The 27,665-nt window shown below is 43.6% G+C and overlaps 1 protein-coding gene across 3 annotated transcripts in view; it reads right to left on the bottom strand.

Moving 5' to 3' along the window:
- Window positions 1-27,665, bottom strand: part of ncoa2 (nuclear receptor coactivator 2) — a 62,384-nt gene that overhangs the window by 4,402 nt on the left and 30,317 nt on the right. The window contains exons 6-19 of one of the 3 annotated variants that reach the window (XM_058059400.2): window positions 25,311-25,488; window positions 22,223-22,414; window positions 21,064-21,165; window positions 20,458-20,598; window positions 19,267-19,414; window positions 17,726-19,070; window positions 5,896-6,139; window positions 5,623-5,823; window positions 4,774-4,983; window positions 4,427-4,553; window positions 2,011-2,185; window positions 1,631-1,927; window positions 1,462-1,539; window positions 1,172-1,400 (exon numbers count right to left, since the gene is read on the bottom strand). In XM_058059400.2, the coding sequence (XP_057915383.2) occupies window positions 1,172-1,400; window positions 1,462-1,539; window positions 1,631-1,927; window positions 2,011-2,185; window positions 4,427-4,553; window positions 4,774-4,983; window positions 5,623-5,823; window positions 5,896-6,139; window positions 17,726-19,070; window positions 19,267-19,414; window positions 20,458-20,598; window positions 21,064-21,165; window positions 22,223-22,414; window positions 25,311-25,488 (3,667 nt within the window). Of the gene's footprint in view, window positions 1-931; window positions 1,401-1,461; window positions 1,540-1,630; window positions 1,928-2,010; window positions 2,186-4,426; window positions 4,554-4,773; window positions 4,984-5,622; window positions 5,824-5,895; window positions 6,140-17,725; window positions 19,071-19,266; window positions 19,415-20,457; window positions 20,599-21,063; window positions 21,166-22,222; window positions 22,415-25,310; window positions 25,489-27,665 lie in introns of all 3 variants that reach the window. The other 2 variants (XM_058059399.2, XM_058059398.2) reach the window with 2 other exon arrangements.

Here is a 27,665-nt window from a genome sequence, read left to right on the forward strand (position 1 = left end):
AGCATCGAACATGCAAGGAATGAAGGAATCGGGACAGAAACAGCAATGCCACCACTAGAGGATGTGGAATAAATTTAAATAAGATCAAATATGTAAATAAATTACCTATACTTCACTACCAGTGTACTAAATACCTGTTAAAACACAATCAAATATCAATTTGGATAATAAACGGAGTACAAACTGGGAATTCTGTGCTCAGGGTGCCCTCTGGTGGACAAACAGTGTATGGCAATTTTAGATTAAAGGTTTAATACACTAAGCCAGGGGTCTCAAAATTACGGATGTATTCAACCCATTAAATGGCATTTAGCGCAGGGGTCTCAAACACGCGGCCCGCGGGCCAAATGTGCCCCGCAGGACACTAGTTTGAGGCCCCCGCCTTGATATGAAAGTTTGATATGGATGCTGTATGGTATCATGTACCCAGAAAAAAATTATTACGTTTGATTCATGTTCATGTTAAAGGTTAAATAACTGTTAATAGTTATCCTCCCTATCCGTGTGGAAGTGGTAAGTTTTTGGCTATTTAAGTTTTTATATTTATATATTACTGATTGATTGATTTTCTTCATTATTGGTTTATTTATTTTTCATCTTATTTTGTGCAGAAAAATAAAAATTAAGATATTTGAGAACAGTGGAATGTTTTATCAGAGCTTTCCTTGAAGAAAATCGGAACCAAAGCACTGAAAAAGTTTGTATTTTTTCTGTTTTTAATTAATGCGTTTTTTTTTTTTTTTGAAAAACCTGATGCGGCCCAGCCTTGCCCAGACCCTAGCTCCAGTGGCCCCCAGGTAAATTGAGTTTGAGACCCCTGCACTAAGCAATATGATGATGCACTCACACACACACACACACACACACACACACACACACACCGGTGATGTGACATGAAGTGTGTGTCGGGGCCGGGAAGTGGGAGCGGTACCTGAGTTGGGAAACTGAAAGGCACTGTGCTGCATTTGGGGGCTGAGTACGGCCCCGTACTGTCCGCCCATCATATTTGTGTTTCCCATCATCATCTGGGAGGAGGAGGAGGTGGAGGAAGAGGAGGAGGTGCCATGCAAGTGGAGCTGGGGGTTGGAGGGAAGAGACGACAGGCTGGGGGAGAGAGGGGAGGAGAAGGGGCTGGTAGGGGGAGGTGGCGAGGCCAGGCCTGTACCGGTACCGTAGCTGGGCGGGTAGGGGAACTGCTGGGGGTTGGTCTGGGGGATCCGCGGGTTACTCATGTTGGGCGGCAGGTTGAGTCCCTGGGCCCGCATGGCCATGCTCCTCTGCTGCTGCTGCTGCTGGACCTGCTGGGCTTGCTGGACCTGCTGCTGCTGCTGTCGCTGTCTCAGGTGGTTGCTCAGGAGTTCCCGCTGACGCTGCGCCAACATCTGAGCGTTGATGGTCCCCTGCGTGCGGCAGTTCTCGCGTGAGTGGAACGGTCATGTGTCACGTTCACGCTAAACGTACCTGGTTTGGAGCGTTGGATCTGAGCGGTAGGTTGACGTTGGAAACGCTGCTCATCTGAGTCATCATTGGCTGTCGGTTCTAACAGGAAGATAAATTGTAAAAAAAATTAAATAAAACTAAAGTAATTTTTTAATCAAAATTAATTAACGCTAGTGTTGATATTATGCACCTGCTGTGACTGGAGCCGGTGCTGAAGCTGTAGCCGTAGCGTGTTAGGCTGGTTGGGGCCGACACCCCCAGGCCTGAGTCCGGGCCGGGCCTGCATCCTCATCATGGGGTAACCTGGTCGAGGACCCATCTGACCGGACATGGGATGGAATCCTGTCTCCTGCATGGGTGCCCCTGGGTAGCCCCTCTGGGCCATGTGGGACTGAGGGGGACCGAACTGCTGTGCGTACATGGGAGGCTTCTGGTCCAACATCATGGATGGGTCCTGCGGGAACTGGTCCTGGTCTAGTGTCTGGTTCTAGAAAATAAAAAAATTTGCTATGACACTTCATGAAATGATAATGAAAACAATTCATGATTCAGATGAAGTACGGAAGTCACCTGTTCTATCAGAGCAGGGATGCCGAGGGCGCGGTCAAGTTCTTCAAGGCCGTCAAAATCCTTTAGTGCGGTGTAGAGTTGGGACATGAGTGCACCCTCATCCACCGCGCTGCCATCGCCGCTACTGAGGCCCATATTACACAGGAGGTCATCTTGAGGTGTTGAGTGAAGCGGCCTGGAGAAGCATGGTTGTTGGATTAATCCACATGATCACGATCACAGGAAGTGAAGTACTTCTATAATGCCTCATATTAATTCACTAGCAAGATCTCATAGTAGCGGGGTACACCTTGGACTGGTCGCCAGCCAATCACAGGGCACATATAGACAAACAACCATTCACACTCACATTCATACCTATGGACAATTTGGAGTCGCTAATTAACCTAGCATGATTTTGGAATGTGGGAGGAAACCGGAGTACCGGGAGAAAACCCATGCATGTATGGGGAGAACATGCAAACTCCACACAGAGATGACCAAAGGTGGAATTGAACCCTGGTCTCCTAACTGTGAGGTCTGCGTGCTAACCACTCATCTGCCTTCTTTCATCACAAACAAAAAGTTTGTTTCTACCTTTTTTCCGTTCTTTAGTAATCAGGAGTAGAACATCTGGAAGTTTTGGGAAAATATCAGTTCCCAACTAAAAAATAAACTTTCATTCATTTTCTACCGCTTTTCCTCATGAGGGTCGCGGGGGTTGATGGAGCCTATGCCAGCTGTCTTCGGGCTAGAGTTGGGGTACACCCTGGACTGGTCGCCAGCCAATCACAGGGCACATATAGACAAACAACCATTCACACTCACATTCATACCTATGGACAATTTGGAGTCGCTAATTAACCTAGCATGTTTTTGGAATGTGGGAGGAAACCGGAGTACCGGGAGAAAACCCACGCATGTATGGGGAGAACATGCAAACTCCACACAGAGATGACCAAAGGTGGAATTGAACCCTGGTCTCCTAGCTGTGAGGTCTGCGTGCTAACCACTCATCTGCCTTCTTTCATCACAAACAAAAAGTTTGTTTCTACCTTTTTTCCGTTCTTTAGTAATCAGTAGTAGAACATCTGGAAGTTTTGGGAAAATATCAGTTCCCAACTAAAAAATAAACTTTCATTCATTTTCTACCGCTTTTCCTCATGAGGGTCGCGGGGGTTGATGGAGCCTATGCCAGCTGTCTTCGGGCTAGAGTTGGGGTACACCCTGGACTGGTCGCCAGCCAATCACAGGGCACATATAGACAAACAACCATTCACACTCACATTCATACCTATGGACAATTTGGAGTCGCTAATTAACCTAGCATGTTTTTGGAATGTGGGAGGAAACCGGAGTACCGGGAGAAAACCCACGCATGTATGGGGAGAACATGCAAACTCCACACAGAGATGACCAAAGGTGGAATTGAACCCTGGTCTCCTAGCTGTGAGGTCTGCGTGCTAACCACTCATCTGCCTTCTTTCATCACAAACAAAAAGTTTGTTTCTACCTTTTTTCCGTTCTTTAGTAATCAGTAGTAGAACATCTGGAAGTTTTGGGAAAATATCAGTTCCCAACTAAAAAATAAACTTTCATTCATTTTCTACCGCTTTTCCTCATGAGGGTCGCGGGGGTTGATGGAGCCTATGCCAGCTGTCTTCGGGCTAGAGTTGGGGTACACCCTGGACTGGTCGCCAGCCAATCACAGGGCACATATAGACAAACAACCATTCACACTCACATTCATACCTATGGACAATTTGGAGTCGCTAATTAACCTAGCATGTTTTTGGAATGTGGGAGGAAACCGGAGTCCCGGGAGAAAACCCATGCATGCATGGGGAGAACATGCAAACTCCACACAGAGATGACCAAAGGTGGAATTGAACCCTGGTCTCCTAGCTGTGAGGTCTGCGTGCTAACCACTCATCTGCCTTCTTTCATCACAAACAAAAAGTTTGTTTCTACCTTTTTTCCGTTCTTTAGTAATCAGGAGTAGAACATCTGGAAGTTTTGGGAAAATATCAGTTCCCAACTAAAAAATAAACTTTCATTCATTTTCTACTTCTTTTCCTCACAAGGGTCGCGGGGGTTGCTGGAGCCTATGCCAGCTGTCTTCGGGCTAGAGGCGGGGTACACCCTGGACTGGTGGCCAGCCAATCACAGGGCACATATAGACAAACAACCATTCACACTCACATTCATACCTATGGACAATTTTGGCATGTGGGAGGAAACCTGGACAAAAACCATGCAAAGTCCACACAGAGATGGCCGAGAGTGGACTTGAACCATGGTCTCCTAGCTGTGAGGTCTGCATGCTAACCACTCAATCACCGTGCAGTCGCTGTTTTTTTTTTTTTTTTATTGTGTATTTTGTACTGCTTAACTGCAATGCAAATGACGAATAAAGACATCTTATCTTATCTTATACCTGTTCTGGCTCACAAAAGCCGTCTGGTCAATGGGCATCATGCTGTCTGGCCATGGCGCCGTCTGATTGGGCGGAGCCTGCTGCTGCGAGAAATGGCCCACCATACTGATATCCATGTCAGGTTGGGCTAAACAGGGAAGAAACATTTGTTGTCAGTGGTGATGGTGGTTCTACTGCAGAAGACGCTAGCCTGATCAGACTATTCAGAACATTGTGTTATTTTGCACTTTGCCACTAGATGGCGCTCTTAACCTTAAATCTGAGCAATGTGTGGGTGAATCAAAGGTTCTGTGCTTTCATAAGTCCTGAAATGTTGAAGAACTAGCTGAAATCAAAAACAACCTCACCAGTGGGCATCATTGATGACTGGAGCATTTGCCGGGGCCCTGGTGGTTGGCTGCCGGGTCTCATGGGCGCACCACCATTGGGGCCCATTCTGCCCTGCATGGAACCCGGCTGCGCAGGGCCGGGAGTTCCGAGTGGAGGACCCGAACCCGAGCCTGCCCAGCTTTCCTGCTGCTGCATGCCCGGCCGAGGCCCGCCTGGACCCATGAGCCCTGGATGGAGATGAAACGCAAGTGTGACTTTTGTTTCCACCCTGGGGAAGAAATTTCACTAACACAAAATGGAGACCGCAATTATAATTGAAGCTCATAACGAAAAAAAATCCAATTAAAAAAATATAGCACTCCAATAATTAGATTTCTAATTGAATTCCACCACAGCAGACAGGCTCTCTAGACATGAAATAACACCCCTATAGTCATAGGTTCAGAGTTGAGTTTCAGCTCGGTGTGTTGGTGTATTTATTCAAGGTTATTGTGCTTTTTTTTTTACATTATTAGAGCCCTCTAGACATGAAATAACACCCCTATAGTCATAGGTTCAGAGTTGAGTTTCAGCTCGGTGTGTTGGTGTATTTATTCAAGGTTATTATGCTTTTTTTTACATTATTAGAGACTTATAGACATGAAATAACACCCCTATAGTCATAGGTTCAGAGTTGAGTTTCAGCTCAGTGTGTTGGTGTATTTATTCAAGGTTATTGTGCTTTTTTTTTTTACATTATTAGAGCCCTCTACACATGAAATAACACCCCTATGGTCATCTTTACACTCATATTATTGTTTTGCAGCTGTAAGAGCTGAGTGAGGGACTGACAGGAAGTGATGTTGGGAGGAGTGCTGTAAACACACCTGTGGCGACCATGTTGGCCTGATTAGCCATGATGCCGTGGCCTCCCACAATGCCTTGCTGCTGCGGCTGCTGTTGCTGCTGCATGAGCGTGTACGGGCTTGTGGTCCTGATGGGGTACTGCGGGGACGTGTTCATATCCAGAGAGACGCTCCGTACCGGCACACCCCTGCCTGGTTGCCCCGGTCGGACACCCCCGAAATCTAAAAACAGAAGCTGAATTAGAAGCTGCAAAAAACACAATAATAATAATAATAATAACATGTGCTACTTACTGGTTGGACCCATGCCGCCGCCAACACCGCCGCCGCCAACACCGCCGCCGCCAACACCGCCGCCGCCAACGCTCCTGTGCTGCTGTTGCGCCGCGACAGCGGGATTGCTCTCGGACATCTGCAGGAAGTCATTGATGATGTTCTGTTTGTCCATGGGGCTGGGCAGCGACACGGGCCGAGGCTCACAAAAGAGCTGCGGCTGAGCACTCTGCAGGTCATTCAAGATGTCGTCCAGCTCCGACGACTGCGCGGCGAAGCAGAGGACACGTGTGTGAGCAGAAGCGGATCAATTTATTCTAATCTGAATCATAACAATGATTAATTGTGGGACACACATATACTTTGGATAACTGTTTTCAGGGCAGGAGGGCTCGCCCCTTGACAACTTTACAAATCCAACACTTATGGCAGTGTGATACCCCCCCCCCGGAAAAAAAAAAAACAACCTGAGGGGACTTGATAAATAACTTGCAATAGCGATAACCATCCACCAGAAGGCAGCATATTAGAACTCACTCATGACTACACTTCATCAAAACAGCTGTGTTAACATACCTTTTTTTTTATATATAAATACTATGACGTCAAACAGGTAATTACAATAACCCCTAAAGTGTACACGGGTGCAGAAATACTGGATATAAAGAAAGCGGTGCAATTCCTGCATGCACATAAATTCATTTTGCGATGGTGTTTACGCACACTTGACCATAAACAGCAGCAGAGGGAATGCAGCACAAAGCCAATCACTCTGTTAGGATATATGGGAGTGCTTCACAGAGTGGCAGCATGGGAAGGGGCGGGAGAGGGGAGGGGGGTAGGTGGTGAGACGGAGAAAAGCCCTAATGAGGTCAGGAATGATGTAATGCTCCTGTACACTCTCACTTTGCTCCCTTCCTCCTCTTCTCCGTTTCTCTCCCCCCCCCTCTCTCCCACTTTCTATTCTCTTGGCCACTCTGCTTTGCTTTTACGCTTAATGGCTCCTATTTCTATTAATCTATCCGTTTTCAAAGCAATGTAACGCGATCCGCGTCCTGTGCTGCAGGAACGAGCGCTGGGAGAAACGGTTGCCAGAAGTTGACAAGTTCATGAAAAAAAAAAAAAAAAAAGACAACTTTTCAGCTCAGTGTGTTGGTGTGTTTAAGATTATTTTGCCTTTCTTTTAGATTATTAGAGCCCTCTAGACATGAAATAACACCCCTATAGTCATAGGTTCAGAGTTGAGTTTCAGCTCGGTGTGTTGGTGTATTTATTCAAGGTTATTGTGCTTTTTTTTACATTATTAGCGCCCTCTAGACATGAAATAACACCCCTATAGTCATAGGTTCAGAGTTGAGTTTCAGCTCGGTGTGTTGATGTATTTATTCAAGATTATTGGGCTTTTTTTTACATTATTAGAGCCCTCTAGACATGAAATAACACCCCTATAGTCATAGGTTCAGAGTTGAGTTTCAGCTCGGTGTGTTGGTGTATTCAAGGTTATTGTGCTTTTTCTTACATTATTAGAGCCCTCTAGACATGAAATAACACCCCTATAGTCATCTTTTACACTCATATTGTTTTGCAGCTGAGTGAGGGACTGACAGGAAGTCATGTAATAGGTTCAGAGTTGAGTTTCAGCTCGGTGTGTTGATGTATTTATTCAAGGTTATTGGGCTTTTTTTTACATTATTAGAGCCCTCTAGACATGAAATAACACCCCTATAGTCATAGGTTCAGAGTTGAGTTTCAGCTCAGTGTGTTGGTGTATTTATTCAAGGTTATTGTGCTTTTTCTTACATTATTAGAGCCCTCTAGACATGAAATAACACCCCTATAGTCATCTTTTACACTCATATTGTTTTGCAGCTGAGTGAGGGACTGACAGGAAGTCATGTAATAGGTTCAGAGTTGAGTTTCAGCTCGGTGTGTTGGTGTATTTATTCAAGGTTATTGTGCTTTTTTTACATTATTAGAGCCCTCTAGACATGAAATAACACCCCTATAGTCATAGGTTCAGAGTTGAGTTTCAGCTCGGTGTGTTGGTGTATTTATTCAAGGTTATTGTGCTTTTTTTTACATTATTAGAGCCCTCTAGACATGAAATAACACCCCTATAGTCATAGGTTCAGAGTTGAGTTTCAGCTCGGTGTGTTGGTGTATTTATTCAAGGTTATTGTGCTTTTTTTTACATTATTAGAGCCCTCTAGACATGAAATAACACCCCTATGGTCATCTTTACAGTTATATTATTGTTTTTTCAGCTGGAAGAGCTGAGTGAGGGACTGACAGGAAGTGATGTAATAGGTTCAGAGTTGAGTTTCAGCTCGGTGTGTTGATGTATTTATTCAAGGTTATTGGGCTTTTTTTTTACATTATTAGAGCCCTCTAGACATGAAATAACACCCCTATAGTCATAGGTTCAGAGTTGAGTTTCAGCTCGGTGTGTTGGTGTATTTATTCAAGGTTATTGTGCTTTTTTTTACATTATTAGAGCCCTCTAGACATGAAATAACACCCCTATAGTCATAGGTTCAGAGTTGAGTTTCAGCTCGGTGTGTTGATGTATTTATTCAAGGTTATTGGGCTTTTTTTTACATTATTAGAGCCCTCTAGACATGAAATAACACCCCTATAGTCATAGGTTCAGAGTTGAGTTTCAGCTCGGTGTGTTGGTGTATTTATTCAAGGTTATTGTGCTTTTTTTTTTACATTATTAGAGCCCTCTAGACATGAAATAACACCCCTATAGTCATAGGTTCAGAGTTGAGTTTCAGCTCGGTGTGTTGGTGTATTTATTCAAGGTTATTGTGCTTTTTTTTACATTATTAGAGCCCTCTAGACATGAAATAACATCCCTATAGTCATAGGTTCAGAGTTGAGTTTCAGCTCGGTGTGTTGGTGTATTTATTCAAGGTTATTGTGCTTTTTTAACATTATTAGAGCCCTCTAGACATGAAATAACACCCCTATAGTCATAGGTTCAGAGTTGAGTTTCAGCTCGGTGTGTTGGTGTATTTATTCAAGGTTTGCTTTTTTTTACATTATTAGAGCCCTCTAGACATGAAATAACACCCCTATAGTCATAGGTTCAGAGTTGAGTTTCAGCTCGGTGTGTTGGTGTATTTATTCAAGGTTATTGTGCTTTTTTTACATTATTAGAGCCCTCTAGACATGAAATAACACCCCTATAGTCATAGGTTCAGAGTTGAGTTTCAGCTCGGTGTGTTGGTGTATTTATTCAAGGTTATTGTGCTTTTTTTTACATTATTAGAGCCCTCTAGACATGAAATAACACCCCTATGGTCATCTTTACAGTTATATTATTGTTTTTTCAGCTGGAAGAGCTGAGTGAGGGACTGACAGGAAGTGATGTAATAGGTTCAGAGTTGAGTTTCAGCTCGGTGTGTTGGTGTATTTATTCAAGGTTATTGTGCTTTTTTTTACATTATTAGAGCCCTCTAGACATGAAATAACACCCCTATAGTCATAGGTTCAGAGTTGAGTTTCAGCTCGGTGTGTTGGTGTATTTATTCAAGGTTATTGTGCTTTTTAACATTATTAGAGCTCTCTAGACATGAAATAACACCCCTATAGTCATAGGTTCAGAGTTGAGTTTCAGCTCGGTGTGTTGGTGTATTTATTCAAGGTTATTGTGCTTTTTTTACATTATTAGAGCCCTCTAGACATGAAATAACACCCCTATAGTCATAGGTTCAGAGTTGAGTTTCAGCTCGGTGTGTTGGTGTATTTATTCAAGGTTATTTTGCTTTTTTTAACATTATTAGAGCCCTCTAGACATGAAATAACACCCCTATAGTCATCTTTTACACTCATATTGTTTTGCAGCTGAGTGAGGGACTGACAGGAAGTCATGTAATAGGTTCAGAGTTGAGTTTCAGCTCGGTGTGTTGGTGTATTTATTCAAGGTTATTGTGCTTTTTTTTTACATTATTAGAGCCCTCTAGACATGAAATAACACCCCTATAGTCATAGGTTCAGAGTTGAGTTTCAGCTCGGTGTGTTGGTGTATTTATTCAAGGTTATTGGGCTTTTTTTTTACATTATTAGAGCCCTCTAGACATGAAATAACACCCCTATAGTCATAGGTTCAGAGTTGAGTTTCAGCTCGGTGTGTTGGTGTATTTATTCAAGGTTATTGTGCTTTTTTTTTTACATTATTAGAGCCCTCTAGACATGAAATAACACCCCTATAGTCATAGGTTCAGAGTTGAGTTTCAGCTCGGTGTGTTGGTGTATTTATTCAAGGTTATTGGGCTTTTTTTTTACATTATTAGAGCCCTCTAGACATGAAATAACACCCCTATAGTCATAGGTTCAGAGTTGAGTTTCAGCTCGGTGTGTTGGTGTATTTATTCAAGGTTATTGTGCTTTTTTTTTACATTATTAGAGCCCTCTAGACATGAAATAACACCCCTATAGTCATAGGTTCAGAGTTGAGTTTCAGCTCGGTGTGTTGGTGTATTTATTCAAGGTTATTGGGCTTTTTTTTTACATTATTAGAGCCCTCTAGACATGAAATAACACCCCTATAGTCATAGGTTCAGAGTTGAGTTTCAGCTCGGTGTGTTGGTGCATTTATTCAAGGTTATTGTGCTTTTTTTACATTATTAGAGCCCTCTAGACATGAAATAACACCCCTATAGTCATAGGTTCAGAGCTGGAATGAAGTGAGGGACTGACAGGAAGTGATGTAATAGGTTCAGAGTTGAGTTTCAGCTCGGCGTGTTGGTGTATTTATTCAAGGTTATTGTGCTTTTTTTTACATTATTAGAGCCCTCTAGACATGAAATAACACCCCTGTAGTCATAGGTTCAGAGTTGAGTTTCAGCTCGGTGTGTTGGTGTATTTATTCAAGGTTATTGTGCTTTTTTTTACATTATTAGAGCCCTCTAGACATGAAATAACACCCCTATAGTTATAGGTTCAGAGTTGAGTTTCAGCTTGGTGTGTTGATGTATTTATTCAAGGTTATTGGGCTTTTTTTTACATTATTAGAGCCCTCTAGACATGAAATAACACCCCTATAGTCATAGGTTCAGAGTTGAGTTTCAGCTCGGTGTGTTGGTGTATTTATTCAAGGTTATTGTGCTTTTTTTTACATTATTAGAGCCCTCTAGACATGAAATAACATCCCTATAGTCATAGGTTCAGAGTTGAGTTTCAGCTCGGTGTGTTGGTGTATTTATTCAAGGTTATTGTGCTTTTTTAACATTATTAGAGCCCTCTAGACATGAAATAACACCCCTATAGTCATAGGTTCAGAGTTGAGTTTCAGCTCGGTGTGTTGGTGTATTTATTCAAGGTTTGCTTTTTTTTACATTATTAGAGCCCTCTAGACATGAAATAACACCCCTATAGTCATAGGTTCAGAGTTGAGTTTCAGCTCGGTGTGTTGGTGTATTTATTCAAGGTTATTGTGCTTTTTTTACATTATTAGAGCCCTCTAGACATGAAATAACACCCCTATAGTCATAGGTTCAGAGTTGAGTTTCAGCTCGGTGTGTTGGTGTATTTATTCAAGGTTATTGTGCTTTTTTTACATTATTAGAGCCCTCTAGACATGAAATAACACCCCTATGGTCATCTTTACAGTTATATTATTGTTTTTTCAGCTGGAAGAGCTGAGTGAGGGACTGACAGGAAGTGATGTAATAGGTTCAGAGTTGAGTTTCAGCTCGGTGTGTTGGTGTATTTATTCAAGGTTATTGTGCTTTTTTTTACATTATTAGAGCCCTCTAGACATGAAATAACACCCCTATAGTCATAGGTTCAGAGTTGAGTTTCAGCTCGGTGTGTTGGTGTATTTATTCAAGGTTATTGTGCTTTTTAACATTATTAGAGCTCTCTAGACATGAAATAACACCCCTATAGTCATAGGTTCAGAGTTGAGTTTCAGCTCGGTGTGTTGGTGTATTTATTCAAGGTTATTGTGCTTTTTTTACATTATTAGAGCCCTCTAGACATGAAATAACACCCCTATAGTCATAGGTTCAGAGTTGAGTTTCAGCTCGGTGTGTTGGTGTATTTATTCAAGGTTATTTTGCTTTTTTTAACATTATTAGAGCCCTCTAGACATGAAATAACACCCCTATAGTCATCTTTTACACTCATATTGTTTTGCAGCTGAGTGAGGGACTGACAGGAAGTCATGTAATAGGTTCAGAGTTGAGTTTCAGCTCGGTGTGTTGGTGTATTTATTCAAGGTTATTGTGCTTTTTTTTTACATTATTAGAGCCCTCTAGACATGAAATAACACCCCTATAGTCATAGGTTCAGAGTTGAGTTTCAGCTCGGTGTGTTGGTGTATTTATTCAAGGTTATTGGGCTTTTTTTTACATTATTAGAGCCCTCTAGACATGAAATAACACCCCTATAGTCATAGGTTCAGAGTTGAGTTTCAGCTCGGTGTGTTGGTGTATTTATTCAAGGTTATTGTGCTTTTTTTTACATTATTAGAGCCCTCTAGACATGAAATAACACCCCTATAGTCATAGGTTCAGAGTTGAGTTTCAGCTCGGTGTGTTGGTGTATTTATTCAAGGTTATTGGGCTTTTTTTTTACATTATTAGAGCCCTCTAGACATGAAATAACACCCCTATAGTCATAGGTTCAGAGTTGAGTTTCAGCTCGGTGTGTTGGTGTATTTATTCAAGGTTATTGTGCTTTTTTTTACATTATTAGAGCCCTCTAGACATGAAATAACACCCCTATAGTCATAGGTTCAGAGTTGAGTTTCAGCTCGGTGTGTTGGTGTATTTATTCAAGGTTATTGGGCTTTTTTTTTACATTATTAGAGCCCTCTAGACATGAAATAACACCCCTATAGTCATAGGTTCAGAGTTGAGTTTCAGCTCGGTGTGTTGGTGCATTTATTCAAGGTTATTGTGCTTTTTTTACATTATTAGAGCCCTCTAGACATGAAATAACACCCCTATAGTCATAGGTTCAGAGCTGGAATGAAGTGAGGGACTGACAGGAAGTGATGTAATAGGTTCAGAGTTGAGTTTCAGCTCGGCGTGTTGGTGTATTTATTCAAGGTTATTGTGCTTTTTTTTTACATTATTAGAGCCCTCTAGACATGAAATAACACCCCTGTAGTCATAGGTTCAGAGTTGAGTTTCAGCTCGGTGTGTTGGTGTATTTATTCAAGGTTATTGTGCTTTTTTTTACATTATTAGAGCCCTCTAGACATGAAATAACACCCCTATAGTTATAGGTTCAGAGTTGAGTTTCAGCTCGGTGTGTTGATGTATTTATTCAAGGTTATTGGGCTTTTTTTTACATTATTAGAGCCCTCTAGACATGAAATAACACCCCTATAGTCATAGGTTCAGAGTTGAGTTTCAGCTCGGTGTGTTGGTGTATTTATTCAAGGTTATTGTGCTTTTTCTTACATTATTAGAGCCCTCTAGACATGAAATAACACCCCTATAGTCATCTTTTACACTCATATTGTTTTGCAGCTGAGTGAGGGACTGACAGGAAGTCATGTAATAGGTTCAGAGTTGAGTTTCAGCTCGGTGTGTTGGTGTATTTATTCAAGGTTATTGTGCTTTTTTTACATTATTAGAGCCCTCTAGACATGAAATAACACCCCTATAGTCATAGGTTCAGAGTTGAGTTTCAGCTCGGTGTGTTGGTGTATTTATTCAAGGTTATTGTGCTATTTTTTTACATTATTAGAGCCCTCTAGACATGAAATAACACCCCTATAGTCATAGGTTCAGAGTTGAGTTTCAGCTCGGTGTGTTGGTGTATTTATTCAAGGTTATTGTGCTTTTTTTTACATTATTAGAGCCCTCTAGACATGAAATAACACCCCTATGGTCATCTTTACAGTTATATTATTGTTTTTTCAGCTGGAAGAGCTGAGTGAGGGACTGACAGGAAGTGATGTAATAGGTTCAGAGTTGAGTTTCAGCTCGGTGTGTTGGTGTATTTATTCAAGGTTATTGTGCTTTTTTTTACATTATTAGAGCCCTCTAGACATGAAATAACACCCCTATAGTCATAGGTTCAGAGTTGAGTTTCAGCTCGGTGTGTTGGTGTATTTATTCAAGGTTATTTTGCTTTTTTTAACATTATTAGAGCCCTCTAGACATGAAATAACACCCCTATAGTCATAGGTTCAGAGTTGAGTTTCAGCTCGGTGTGTTGGTGTATTTATTCAAGGTTATTGTGCTTTTTTTTTACATTATTAGAGCCCTCTAGACATGAAATAACACCCCTATAGTCATAGGTTCAGAGTTGAGTTTCAGCTCGGTGTGTTGGTGTATTTATTCAAGGTTTGCTTTTTTTTTACATTATTAGAGCCCTCTAGACATGAAATAACACCCCTATAGTCATAGGTTCAGAGTTGAGTTTCAGCTCGGTGTGTTGGTGTATTTATTCAAGGTTATTGTGCTTTTTTTTTACATTATTAGAGCCCTCTAGACATGAAATAACACCCCTATAGTCATAGGTTCAGAGTTGAGTTTCAGCTCGGTGTGTTGGTGTATTTATTCAAGGTTATTGTGCTTTTTTTACATTATTAGAGCCCTCTAGACATGAAATAACACCCCTATAGTCATAGGTTCAGAGTTGAGTTTCAGCTCGGTGTGTTGGTGTATTTATTCAAGGTTATTTTGCTTTTTTTAACATTATTAGAGCCCTCTAGACATGAAATAACACCCCTATAGTCATAGGTTCAGAGTTGAGTTTCAGCTCGGTGTGTTGGTGTATTTATTCAAGGTTATTGTGCTTTTTTTTTACATTATTAGAGCCCTCTAGACATGAAATAACACCCCTATAGTCATAGGTTCAGAGTTGAGTTTCAGCTCGGTGTGTTGGTGTATTTATTCAAGGTTTGCTTTTTTTTTACATTATTAGAGCCCTCTAGACATGAAATAACACCCCTATAGTCATAGGTTCAGAGTTGAGTTTCAGCTCGGTGTGTTGGTGTATTTATTCAAGGTTATTGTGCTTTTTTTTACATTAGAGCCCTCTAGACATGAAATAACACCCCTATAGTCATAGGTTCAGAGTTGAGTTTCAGCTCGGTGTGTTGGTGTATTCATTCAAGGTTATTGTGCTTTTTTTACATTATTAGAGCCCTCTAGACATGAAATAACACCCCTATGGTCATCTTAACAGTCATATTATTTGTTTTGCAGCTGGAAGAGCTGAGTGAGGGACTGACAGGAAGTGATGTAATAGGTTCAGAGTTGAGTTTCAGCAGGCAATATTGACAGAACTGGGATAAAAATAACGCACGGCGGCGTTTTCCTGCCGTGCCATTCCGACAGCCTCTTTTGCAAGTGGTGAACTCTGCTCTGATTTCACATGTAGCCCCCTGCTCCTGCATCAATAATTCAGGCCTCAAACAATCATGAGCATTACAGCAGGCGAGGGAGAAAGAGCAAGCGGGTGAGGGTTAGACTTTTGGAACTAGTACAGTCATCGTTCACACATGGCCGAGCAGCCATTCACCAGCAGCCCACTCACTCACAAACATGTAACTAATGAAGTCGGAGCTGCGTCCATCTCTGGAGGAAAACCGGCCAATGAGGCGGGATGTAATCTGGAGGTTTAAGCACGAGAAAATGATATCAAATGAAGCATCCATCCAGCATCACGCCGGCGCTCTTATTTCCAAGTTGCTCCAAATGCCTCTCTCTCTCTCTTTCTCTCGTTGCTATCTCCATGGCAGCGGAGAGGACACGCAGGAGCATATGGCTCATCATTTTCACTCTGCCTGCCGAGGCTGGGCTCTCCTGGGGGTATCTACACCTCCCTCATCTCTACCCTCTTTTGTTCGGTTCTACAGTGGTCCGCTTATTATCTCAGACAGTCACCTTATTTTCCCCTTTTTATTTTTTTAACATTCTACATTGGAGCGTATGGCTTGCAAGCCCGCCTCAAAAGGAGCATATATCAGTGATGGTTTCTGGTGTGCTTTGGTGAGCATTTGTAAAAAGATCAATCACTGCACATTAGATGACCTGATTTCGCTCCTCCGTTGGTGCAACTGCGTCAATCTGCACCGTTGCTTCACGGCCGGGGTCAGCATGAGAGTTTAAACTGCGTGACTTCGGGAGATCTCGTTTCATATTATCTACATACTGTATTGTATATAACTCTGGGGAAAAAAACTGTTGATTTTTGTTAATATTTGGGTTGTTTATTCATTCATTCATTTTCTACCGCTTTTCCACACAAGGGTCGCGCGGGGGTGCTGGAGCCTATCCCAGCTGTCTTCGGGCGTAAGGTCTGCGCGCTAACCACTCACCCGCCTTCTTTCATCACAAACAAAAAGTTTGTTTCTACCTTTTTTCCGTTCTTTAGTAATCAGTAGTAGAACATTTGGAAGTTTTGTGAAAATATCAGTTCCCGACTAAAGAAGAAACATTCATTTTCTACCGCTTATCCTCACGAGGGTCGCGCGGGGGTGCTGGAGCCTATCCCAGCTGTCTTCAGGCGTGAGGCGGGGTACACCCTGGACTGGTCGCCAGCCAATCACAGGGCACATATAGACAAACAACCATTCACACTCACATTCATACCTATGGACAATTTGGAGTCGCTAATTAACCTAACATGTTTTTTTGGAATGTGGGAGGAAACCGGGAGTACCCGGAGAAAACCCACGCATGCACGGGGAGAACATGCAAACTCCACACAGAGATGGCCGAGGGTGGAATTGAACCCTGGTCTCCTAGCTGTGAGGTCTGCACGCTGGGTTGTTTATATTGTTTATTTTTCTATATTGTGTATTTTGTACTGCTTAACTGACTCTGTACTCTTACAAAATACAAACGTACATGCAAAAGTAACAACCGTGTGGGGAAAAAAAGGTCATGATAAAATATGCTTATTTCTTGTAAGCCGCCTTTCGGAATTTCGGAATTGTTGAAATTTCACCAGCAACACCCTCATTCCTATTCTTCCCCTCCTGTTTCCCCTTTCTTTCTTTCAGCGCCAGCCATGAACCCAGGCCGGTGCCAAACCTGCAGATTCCAGGCCAAACGCAAGCGGGATCAAATAGCCGGCAAAACCAACGGGGGGGGGGGGGACTCGGTCCAAATGTCACAGTTGTTTGAAGCTGAACGACAGCTTCCCGTTTTTTTCCCCATGTTGCCGCCCCGCAGCCCCCCAAGATGGAAGTTACAATCCTTAAGATATCACTTTTGGGTCGTTCCGAGACACCTGTAGTTAAAAAGCAACCGCTGCCAGGATTGTTAGGCGGCAACACAAACTGTTTTCATTTCAGCGGAGTAGCCAGGCCGATGTTGGCCGCCGTCCACGGTACTGCGGGCAAGCGAGATCTGATTGCATGCAGCACATGGCGTTGGGAGCAGGCGGTTTTTCCTCTCTCTCACTCAGAAGTCGAAAATTGGCACTTGTCGCCTGCAGCTAATTGGTAGTGGCTGCTGCTACTTCTCGTTATAATGCAGACTGCGATACTCTAATGCAGGGGTGTCCAAAAAGTGGCTCAGGGGCCATTTGCAGCCAGTGTGTTATTTTTTTGGTGGCATGTTCTAAAAATGAAGTTTTTTTTCTAACATGGGCTCACTGTAACATCCTTGTAACACTTCCTTATATGGACGTTAGCTGTACAAGCGTGAAATTCAAGGGATAGGTGCAGATTTTGGAAGATCTAGAAAGCTTTCTGTTCTATAAGTGTCCGGAACTCAATACAATGGGCCAAAAAAACAACAACATAATGGCTCCCTTGTGATTGAGTGCAAAACTTGTCATGCACATGTTTCTCGTGGTGGCACAGAACCAGGGAAGTTTAATACCACCAACGGAATTCCGCTTTTAAACCATATAAAAAAAAAAAACTGACCTGCTCAGCTTGATCGTATCCGACATCTTGTTTCTCCGTTTTAACAAGCGGATGTTTCCCGACTTCCACCTTCACCTCGCCCGGCTCCAGCTTAGGAACCTTGTCCTTCAGCGCCGTGTCATCCTTATCCAGGAGGTAGCGGAGTAGAGCATTGTCTTTCTTCTTGGGGCTCAAGGGTTCCTGTTTTGGGGTGATTTCACCCCCAGAAGCACCTTGGCCTTGCTCCTGCCCCAGCTCCTTACCGGTGGCCTCCGCGGTGAGCTTAGCCAGGTCCACGGGAGACGTGCTGTTCTGAAGGAGTTGGTGGAGGATTTTGTGTTTTTCTCTAAGAGAGGTGGTGTGAGTACTTCCTCCAGAATGACCACCTCGGACCCCAGTCCCAGCCTGGTCCTTCCCATCGCCTCCTGCAGTCGGAGACAGGGGGGTCTCCAGAGGCTCTGGTTTTGTAGTGAGAAGTTGTAGTAACTTAGTGTGTCCCTTGTTGTCATGGAGACGACTGTGAGCATCGTGACCCTCAAGTGGCCCCTCCCTCTCGTCCTTAGGTTCAACAATGTTGCTTTCTGTTTGACCTGGGGTGTGCCCCCCTTGACCACCTTCTGTATGAGGCCCAAACGAATCCGCTGTACCGCTAGTCGCCCCTGCGCCGAGTTTTGACATGAGATGAGTGTTTACACCAGATCCGGGTGTGACACTTGCCGGAGAGCCTATCCTCCGATCTGGCGACCCCAGTGTATGTGCATGAGGGGGGCCGTGCCCGTGTCCTACACCATGGCACTCGCTTAGAACCTGCAAGGCTGACAGGGAACTGCTCGTGTAGCTGTTGGCGTGGGTGCTTATTGCGCTACCACCTGCACCACCAGGCCCACCTCCGCACATCCCCACCGGGGACGGGGAGTGGAGCCCTCCTGCTACACGTGGGCTTCCTGCCCCGCCAGGACTGCCACGATGCCTGGGGGAGAGCATCGAGTTCTGCTGAGGCGCATGGGGTCCACCGGCCGGGCTGGGGCTGGCACGAGAGGGACTGTTTATTCTCCAGTTCTGGCCCTGCTGGGGAGGTTGCATTCCTCCGGTGTGGCTGTGTGGTTGGGGGCAGCCTTGACGGTAGGCCTGCATGTGTCCCCCCCCTAAGGCGGCTGGTTCTCTGGGGCCCGCGGGGCCCGGAGGGGAGAAAGGCGTGCTGTTGCTGCTGATGGTCGTGTCCTGGCCCTGAGGTCCCGAGCCTGGCAAACTGCCCGGTGTTGGGGGGGTCATGGAGGGAGTGGAGGAGTTCATTGGCTTGGGAGCCATCCCTGTGGCCTGAGTGCCAGGACCCATGTCCTGGCCCATTCCGCATACTGTCTGCTCCCTGGAGTCACAACACAAACAAGCAATCAAGGTCCCGTCATGATGATATCTTTATAAACTGCTAAAAGACTAAATTATCACTAATATAAATTCATTCTTATGACATAATTCTGCTAACCAGTTCATAGCTCCATTACGTTAAAATATGCCAAGAAGCTCATGCTTTTTGAATGTCTGACACACGTGGCGATACATACCTCTGCAGAATGTGCAGAGACATGTAGAGCTGAGGTTCGTTGGTGGCATGCGAGCGCACCAATTTGCTCTTCGTGTGGGCTGACACAATGGTTCCGTCCGAGAGGGAAAAGCGGTAGATGGGGCTGAATGCCTGGCCGTGGCGCAGCACTAAAAGAAAAAGAAGTGCAAAAAAAAAAAAAAGTACAGTATAGTTCAGTTCATTCATTCATTTTTCTACCGCTAATTCTGGAGCCTACCCCAGCTGTCTTTGGGCGAGAGGCTGGCTACACCCTGGACTGGTCGCTAGCCAATCACAGGGCACATATAGACAAACAACCATTCACACTCACATTCATACCTATGGACAATTTGGAGTCGCTAATTAACCTAGCATGTTTTTGGAATGTGGGAGGAAACCGGAGTACTCAGAGAAAACCCACAAACTCCACACAGAGATGGCCGAGGGTGGAATTGAACTGGGGTCTCCTAGCTGTGAGGCATGTGCGCAAACCACATGCACACCGTGCAGCCCAAAAACTAACATTCATTCATTTTCTGCCGCTCGTCCTCACCAGGCTCGCGGGGGTGCTGGAGCCTATCCCAGCTGTCTTCGGGCGAGAGATGGGGTATATACACCCTGGACTGGTGGCCAGCCAATCACAGGGCACATATAGACAAACAACCATTCACACTCACATTCATACCTATGGACAATTTGGAGTCGCTAATTAACCTAGCATGTTTTTTGGAATGTGGGAGGAAACCGGAGTACTCGCGGGGAGAACATGCAAACTCCACACAGAGGTGGCTGAGGGTGGAATTGAACTCGGGTCTCCAAGCTGTGTGGCCTGCGCGCTAACCACAGCCTGAGAAATATGATGTTCTTTATTATTTTATAGTAGGAGTGAGGCCTTTATTGATATATAATTGTCAAAAATAAAGGCAGGTCATTGAGGTGGCCAAGGGTGGAATTGAACTTGGGTCTCCAAGCAGTGAGGCCTAACCACTCATCAGAAATCCCACGCATGCACGGGAAGAACATACAAACTCCACATAGAGATGGCCGAGGTTGGGGATTGAACTCGGGTCTCCTAGCAGTGAGATCTACACGCTAACCACTCGACCACCGTGCAGCCCTAGTACAGTTCAGTTCCCCAACAACAACAACAAAAAAAAATGGCGATAGTCGGCTTTGCGGTTGTGAGATTTACCTTCCTGCTGATGCCGTTTGGCAAAGGACATTTCTCCGTCGTTCTGCAGGTGGAAACGCTGGATGCAACGCCGCACCAGGTCCTCCCAGCCTGGTTTCATGGAGGCCCGTAGCAGACTGGTATCCAGGGATGTTATCTTCCCTTGAAACAGCAAACATGGACGGAGATTAGCGAAGTCTTCTATGTACCTTTTGCACTGACAACGTTGCCTACTCCACTTGGACACAGGAGATTAAAAAACACAACAACATGTGCATTTTTTAAATTGATTTCTGTGTGTTTATGCATGTTTAAAAAAACAGGTTTGTGTCATTGCTCAGAAGGGAAAACTCGACCTCCCACATTGCAGACAAACAATTGACTTTAATGTGTCGGATCCTAGGAGCTGTTCTCCAAAGCGATAATCATCTTACAATGCTAGCGTGGGGGAAGATTTATGGGCTGGTGACAAACGCAAGGGAGAGTCGTACGGGAGGAATTACGACCCGAGGACTCGCAGGACGTTACACCTGCACAATTTATTCACACGAAGATGCGTCGTTTTTGAGAGCGATACTCATTTAATATTGTAACATTATTGTGGTTTGGAGTGGTATGTTTGGGTACCTTGTAGGTCTTGGCGTGTGGTGAAGCTCTCATGTGTCGAAAGCATGGGTCTCTCCTTCATGGGGACCCTGCGAGCCACGCAGATCAGGCACGACTGGAAATCTAAGGAGAGCGATGGAGAGAAGAAATAGATGAGCATAGGACAGATATAGAAAGGGCGAAGGCGGATGGGAAGGGGGGGGGTTAGACGGCTATGATGGAGAAGGGTAAGGAAAATGAAATGCATGTTATTCCCAGGCAGAATAATTAATACGGTTATAAATGAGGATAGGGAACAGGGCTCCCCTGTTTTTCCTTTCATGAGGAGAAGCAGCTATGACTGGGGGGAGGGGGAATGATAGAGTGTGACCTTTGAGTGTGTGTGTGTGTGTGAAACTGGTCCCACCTACAGTGTACGTAGTTCCATCTCACTAATAAATCCCCCCCTAGTATCTCAATAATATCCACACACAATATCCCATTCCGATCCTATTGGTGGTCCGGCACATAGATCAGTGAACTCTCACTCCTTCCATTGTTTATGGCTGCACAAATTCTTGCAAATATAACCCCCCCCCCCCACTCCAACCCTCCAGCGGTCCTAGTTTACTTAGTTTTAAAAACAACTACTCCCGGTTTTGTAAGCAGCCGCCACCGCACAGATGCAGCCAAGGAGGACAAAGGACAAGTTGAGACAAAGCTGGGGAGTTTTCACACTATTGTAATTGCACATTTGCAGCTTAGCAGGAAGGAGGTGGGGGCGGGGGGGTTAGAAAGTGGTTGCTTGTCAAATTCAGGGAGAAAATAAAGTTTAGTTGCACAATACTGCAATTGCTTTGGGAGTAATGTGGGCCAATACTTTGCAAAAATGCTGACTCAGAAAAAAGGTTGTGGTGTTCAGCCATAAAAATATAAAAAAAATGTATTTGAGTAAGTTGCTATAAGAAGTGTCAAACACGTACCTAGGAATGTAGATATGAATGTCACTAATGCACTTAAAGTGGCAGCGGAACAGATTCCCCACTGAGTTCAGAAATATTTCCATGGATTTATAATACTATAATCTAGCAATATGGCAGCTTCTGCACAAATATTTACATTTCGTAAGCACAGTGACTATATGGACTTTTGATTTGTGCTCCTCGGCCAATGAGCATCGGTCACACGGCCGCTTCCGTACCGTCTCCTTCCTCCTTGATGGACTTGGGTTCCGAGACGGCGAAGCATTGCATGGTCTCATATTTCTGCTGCTGCTGCTGCTCGTGCTCGTGCTGCTCGTCCTGGTTCTCGCTGTGGGGGTTCACCAGCATGCGGCAGTTGAAGGTGTGACTGTTTCGTCTCGGACCCTCGCTGGACCAGGGCACGCCGTTCACTACAGGGAAGCAAAGGACATCGTGCAAGTTACTGTAAAAAGGGCGGAGCTACAACACTTAAGCTCGACCTTAAGAACCTTGTCTTCATTTTTAGGGATTTTGTATCTAAATGCTAGTCAAAGATCCTCTATATACTTGGAACCCTTTGCTGTTTTTTAGGATCTTGTCAGAGATTCTCTTTATGAAAAGGATTGTTTTGCTGTTTTTGGGAATGTATGCAAAAACGCAAGTCAAAGATTCTCTATATGATAACAGGAACCCTCTGCTGTTTTTAAGGACCTTCTGCAAAAATTACACAATTTTTTTGCTGTTTTTGGAGATGTACTAAAAAGCCTGTCAAAGATCCTCAAAGGACTTGGAATCCTCTGCTGTTTTTAAGGATCTACTGCAAATATGCTTGTCAAAGATCCTCTTTACAACAGGAATGTACTGCAAAGATTGCGTATATGCTTGGAACACTGCTGTTTTTAGGAATGTACTACAAAAAAAAAACAAGTCAAAAATCCTCTATATGATCGGAACCTTCTGCTGTTTTTAAGGATGAACTGCAAAAATGCTTGATTTGCCGTTTTTGGAAATGTACAAAAAAAACCTGGCAAAGGTCTTCTAAATGCTTGGAAGCCTCTGCTGTTTTTAAGGATCTACTGCAAACATACTTGTCAAAGATCCTCTTTATGACAACAGGAATGTTTTGCTGTTTTTAGGAATGTACTGCAAAAACACTAGTCAAAGATCCTCTATATGATAGAGGAACAACAACAACAACAGAGGGTTTTGTTGTTTTTAAGGATCTACTGTAAACATGCTTGTCAAAGATCCTCTTTATGACAGGATTGTTTTGCTGTTTTTAGGAAGGTACGGCAAAGATTGGCTATAGTATGCTTGGAACACTGCTGTTTTTAGGAATGTACTACAAAAAAACCTAGTCAGAGTCTCTATTTAATAGGAACCTTATGCTGTTTTTAAGGATGTACCGCAAAAATTCTTGATTTGCTGTTTTTGGAAATGTACTAAAAACACCTGGCAAAGGTCTTCTAAATGCTTGGAAGCCTCTGCTGTTTTTAAGGATCTACTGCAAACATACTTGTCAAAGATCCTCTTTATGACAACAGGAATGTTTTGCTGTTTTTAGGAATGTACTGCAAAAACACTCAAAGATCCTCTAAATGATAGGAACCTTCTGCTGTTTTTAAGGATGTCCTGCAAAAATGCTTGATTTGCTGTTTTTGGAAATGTACAAAAAAACCTGTCAAAGATCCTCTAAATGCTTGGAAGCCTCTGCTGTTTTTAAGGATCTACTGCTTGTCAAAGATCCTCTTCATGGCAGGAATGTTTTGCTGTTTTTAGGAATGTACTGCAAAGATTGGCTATAGTATGCTTGGAACACTGCTGTTTTTAGGAATGTACTGCAAAAAACCTGGTCAAAGATCATCTATATGATAAGAACAATTCTGCTATTTTTAAGGATGTACTGCAAAAATGCTTGATTTGCTGTTTTTGGAAATGTACAAAAAAATCTGGCAAAAGTCCTCTAGATGCTTGGAAGCCTCTGCTGTTTTTAAGGATCTACTGTTTGTCAAAGATCCTCTTTATGACAGGAATGTTTTTCTGTTTTTAGGAATGTACTGCAAAAACACTAGTCAAAGATCCTCTATATGATCGAGGAACAACAACAGATGGTTCTGTTGTTAAGGCTCTACTGCAAACATGCTTGTCAAAGATCCTATTTATGACAGGATTGTTTTGCTGTTTTTGGAGATGTATTAAATAGCCTGTCAAAGATCTTCTAAATGCTTGATGAGTGAAGATCAAGTTTGTGGTTTAAATCTGATGTTGTGCTTTCCATTGTTTTAAACTTATGTAAGTAATAACATTATTAGATTACTCCATGACATTATTATAGACCAGTTCATGTGATCTGATCTAGATCTATCTAAGGCTCAAAATGACTTTTGCTCCAAAAAGTACCAAAGGCCAAAATACGCATGTCCTTGAAAAGGCTATTGCCAAGTTTTCTTCCTCTACCCAACGCACACAAGAAAAGACGCACACAACTCCTTTCGCTCTAGCAAACTCCCATCCCACTCCATCTGGTTTGTGATCTCATTTGGTGCATCGATAATCTCCCAGTATCTGGGACACAGCCTCACTGATGGTTTCCTGGGTGCTCTTCTCGGCGCTGCTCTCCCGCCCAGATGGCTGGGCACTCAGACCTCAATCCGGAGCACCGGGAGAGAAGAAGAGAGGGGGGGAGAGGAAAAAAAAAAAAAAAAAAAAAAAAAGAGGGGATGGAGGGAAATCTCCTGACATACATTGCAAATCACCTCCAGCGCTTGGTCCAAATCAGAGGTACGTGGGACAGGGTGTCAAATGTTGGCGGAAAAGCTACAAAACGGGAACATGGTAACGGCATGAGAAAAGACGGTACCAGATGAGAACATCAGAAGGGAGCCATGATGTTGCTGACAGGGGAAAGTAGCTGAAAAAGGAAGTTAATTAGCTGGGAAGGGAGGGAGAGGACAAGGGGGACCAGTGCCTGTCTGCGTTGGGTGAAAATTAGGGAAGAGCGAGGATTTTGGAGGACTGCGGGGCCGTTTTTATTAAACCAAATACCATTCTTAAAACGTTTTTTTTTTTTTTTTTTTTTTTTTTTTTTTTTAAATGGTGACAGTTTGAGCCTGGGATGAATGAATTCAGGTCACATGATTTCCTACGGGAACCGTATTGAAATAATGTTATACAGCATCACAAGAACCACCTTTTCGACCTTCTGTGTCTTTTGACGTGTCAAAAACGAGACCTCGAGCGGTGAAAATTGGCTCAGTTCTGCGCCGAAATGGGCGTGACGCAACGTGTTAAGATGGGGGATACAGAAGTGGTAGCTGGGAGGCTCACCGAGGGATTTGGGCAGCAGGTTCTTAATGAACTCGGCGTGATCCCCGACGTGCAGCACGCTGTAGACGCTGGTGTTCATCAGCTCCTCCTGGTTGTAGTGCAGATACTGGGTCACGTTCTCAGACACAAATACGATGTTGCCCTCCATGTTCACCACGAAGAAGAAACCGTCCAGGGCCTGCAGAGTAGAGAAAGGTAGATTCGATATTCATGCACGAATATGCGCGTTATCAGGATAAAACGGTTGTTTGTTCATTCGCTGCAATGTTGCTGTTGTTGACCTAGCATGCTCTGGACGCAACGAGTTGCGTCTAAAAACAGATATAATACACTTTGTACATTCATCACTCTTGCAGAGTGACAGAAAGCAGGCTAAAAGCATGCGCCTGCAGGAAAAAAAAAAAAAAAAAAAAAAGAGGATGTGCAGGAGAAGGAACACTTAATTGAAAGAATACAGCCCCAGGTCAGCCATTACACACAAGATGGTGGCAATTAGGCCATCAAATCACCCACAGCTCTTAAAAGAGAAAGCTGTAAACTCCGATGTGGAGAGACAAGACATGCATGCTGAGGTGTTATAATAATAATAATAATCATGATACTTATGTATATGCAAAAAGTACTCAACATAACAACTTCGATCATTTGGCGGCGCGTTCAAGTGCATTCAAGAAAGGCCACACGGACCCGGACAAGTAGGGCAAAACAGAAAACGGAGCAAACACCACTCCGCGCTGCCAAACTCTTGCCTCCCTTCCAGACAACGCTTACATAACGCCGTTTGGCCAATATGGCCGCTCGCAGCGCTCTTGATTATAGATACGCTGCGCAGATGGCGGGCCGCTGTCACACATCGATGTACTTTGGATGTCTATTTTCATGGCGGGCTTGATGCATGGAAATGTTATGTTTGTGTTAGCCCGGAAACACACAGTACTCGGTTTGAAGTTGACACAGTGGTTAAAGGTTGCCATACATTATCAAAGGAATGAGAGGGGGGGGGGCAAAGCCTTCCATCACCTTTCAGACATTGCACTGCAATATCGGGTGTGTGTATGTATTGCACTTTGCATTTTAGAAGACCTCGGCCTGCATCTGGCCCATTTAAATCCATGCTCTGCAGCAACCAGGAAGTGAAAAGGCAGGAGCGGTTATGCATTGAAGAGAAATTCTAACGCGTGCACTCACAGTTCGGTTGCAAATGTATAGTAAAATTGGCATGGTTGTTTACATATTTTGGCTAAATATGTATAGCTAAATTTGAGTCAAAGTGAAGCTATGCTTGTAATGTATCTTCATAAAAAGTACTTTTTTTGGGTTGACAACTGATATTTTGCTGAATCTTACCTCTGTTCTACTGCTGATAACAAAAAAAAAAAATGAAAAAGGGGGCCTATCCCAGCTGTCTTCTGCCGAGAGGCATTGTACACCCTGGACTTGTGGCCAGCCAATCACAGGGCACATATAGACAAACAACCATTCACACTCACATTCGTACCTATGGACAATTTGGAGTTGCTAATTAACCTAGCATGTTTTTGGAATGTGGGAGGAAACCCATACATGCATGGGGAGAACATGCAAACTCCACACAGAGATGGCTGAGGGTGGAATTGAACTCGGGTCTCCTAGCCGTGTACCTTGTGCGCAAAACACATGTACACCGTGCAGCCGGAAAATTAACATTCATTCATTCATTTTCTGCCGCTCGTCCTCACGAGGGTCGCGGGGGTGCTGGAGCCTATCCCAGCTGTCTTCGGGCGAGAGGCGGGGTACACACTGGACTGGTGGCCAGCCAATCACAGGGCACATATAGACAAACAACCATTCACACTCACATTCATACCTATGGACAATTTGATATCGCTAATTAACCTAGCATGTTTTTTGGAATGTGGGAGGAAACCCACGCATGCATGGGGAGAACATGCAAACTCCACACTGATATGGCCGAGCGTGGAATTGAACTCGGGTCTCCAAGCTGTGTGGCCTGCGCGCTAACCACAGCCCGAGAAATATGATGTTCTTTATTATTATATAGCAGTAGTGAGGCATTTATTGATATATAATTGTCAAAAATAAAGGCAGGTCATTGAGGTGGCCAAGGGTGGAATTGAACTTGGGTCTCCTAGCTGTGAGGCCTAACCACTTCTCCACCGTGCAGCCTCCTTGGGTACATACCATGTCTTTTTAGCCCGAGAACACAATATTCTGTGTGTCTTGAAAAAATCAGTCAAAATCTTCAATAATGGACAGTATAGAGATGGATTGAATGAGTTAATAATAAAAACCAAAAAACAAGTAGTGGATGTTAATATTACGTTTTGATCTGACAAATCTTAAATAAGTTTGATC

Source organism: Doryrhamphus excisus, linkage group LG7, assembly GCF_037039965.1.
Source record: "Doryrhamphus excisus strain RoL-2023G ecotype Guam linkage group LG7, RoL_Dexc_Guam_v1.1, whole genome shotgun sequence".
Lineage (NCBI taxonomy): Eukaryota > Metazoa > Chordata > Actinopteri > Syngnathiformes > Syngnathidae > Doryrhamphus > Doryrhamphus excisus.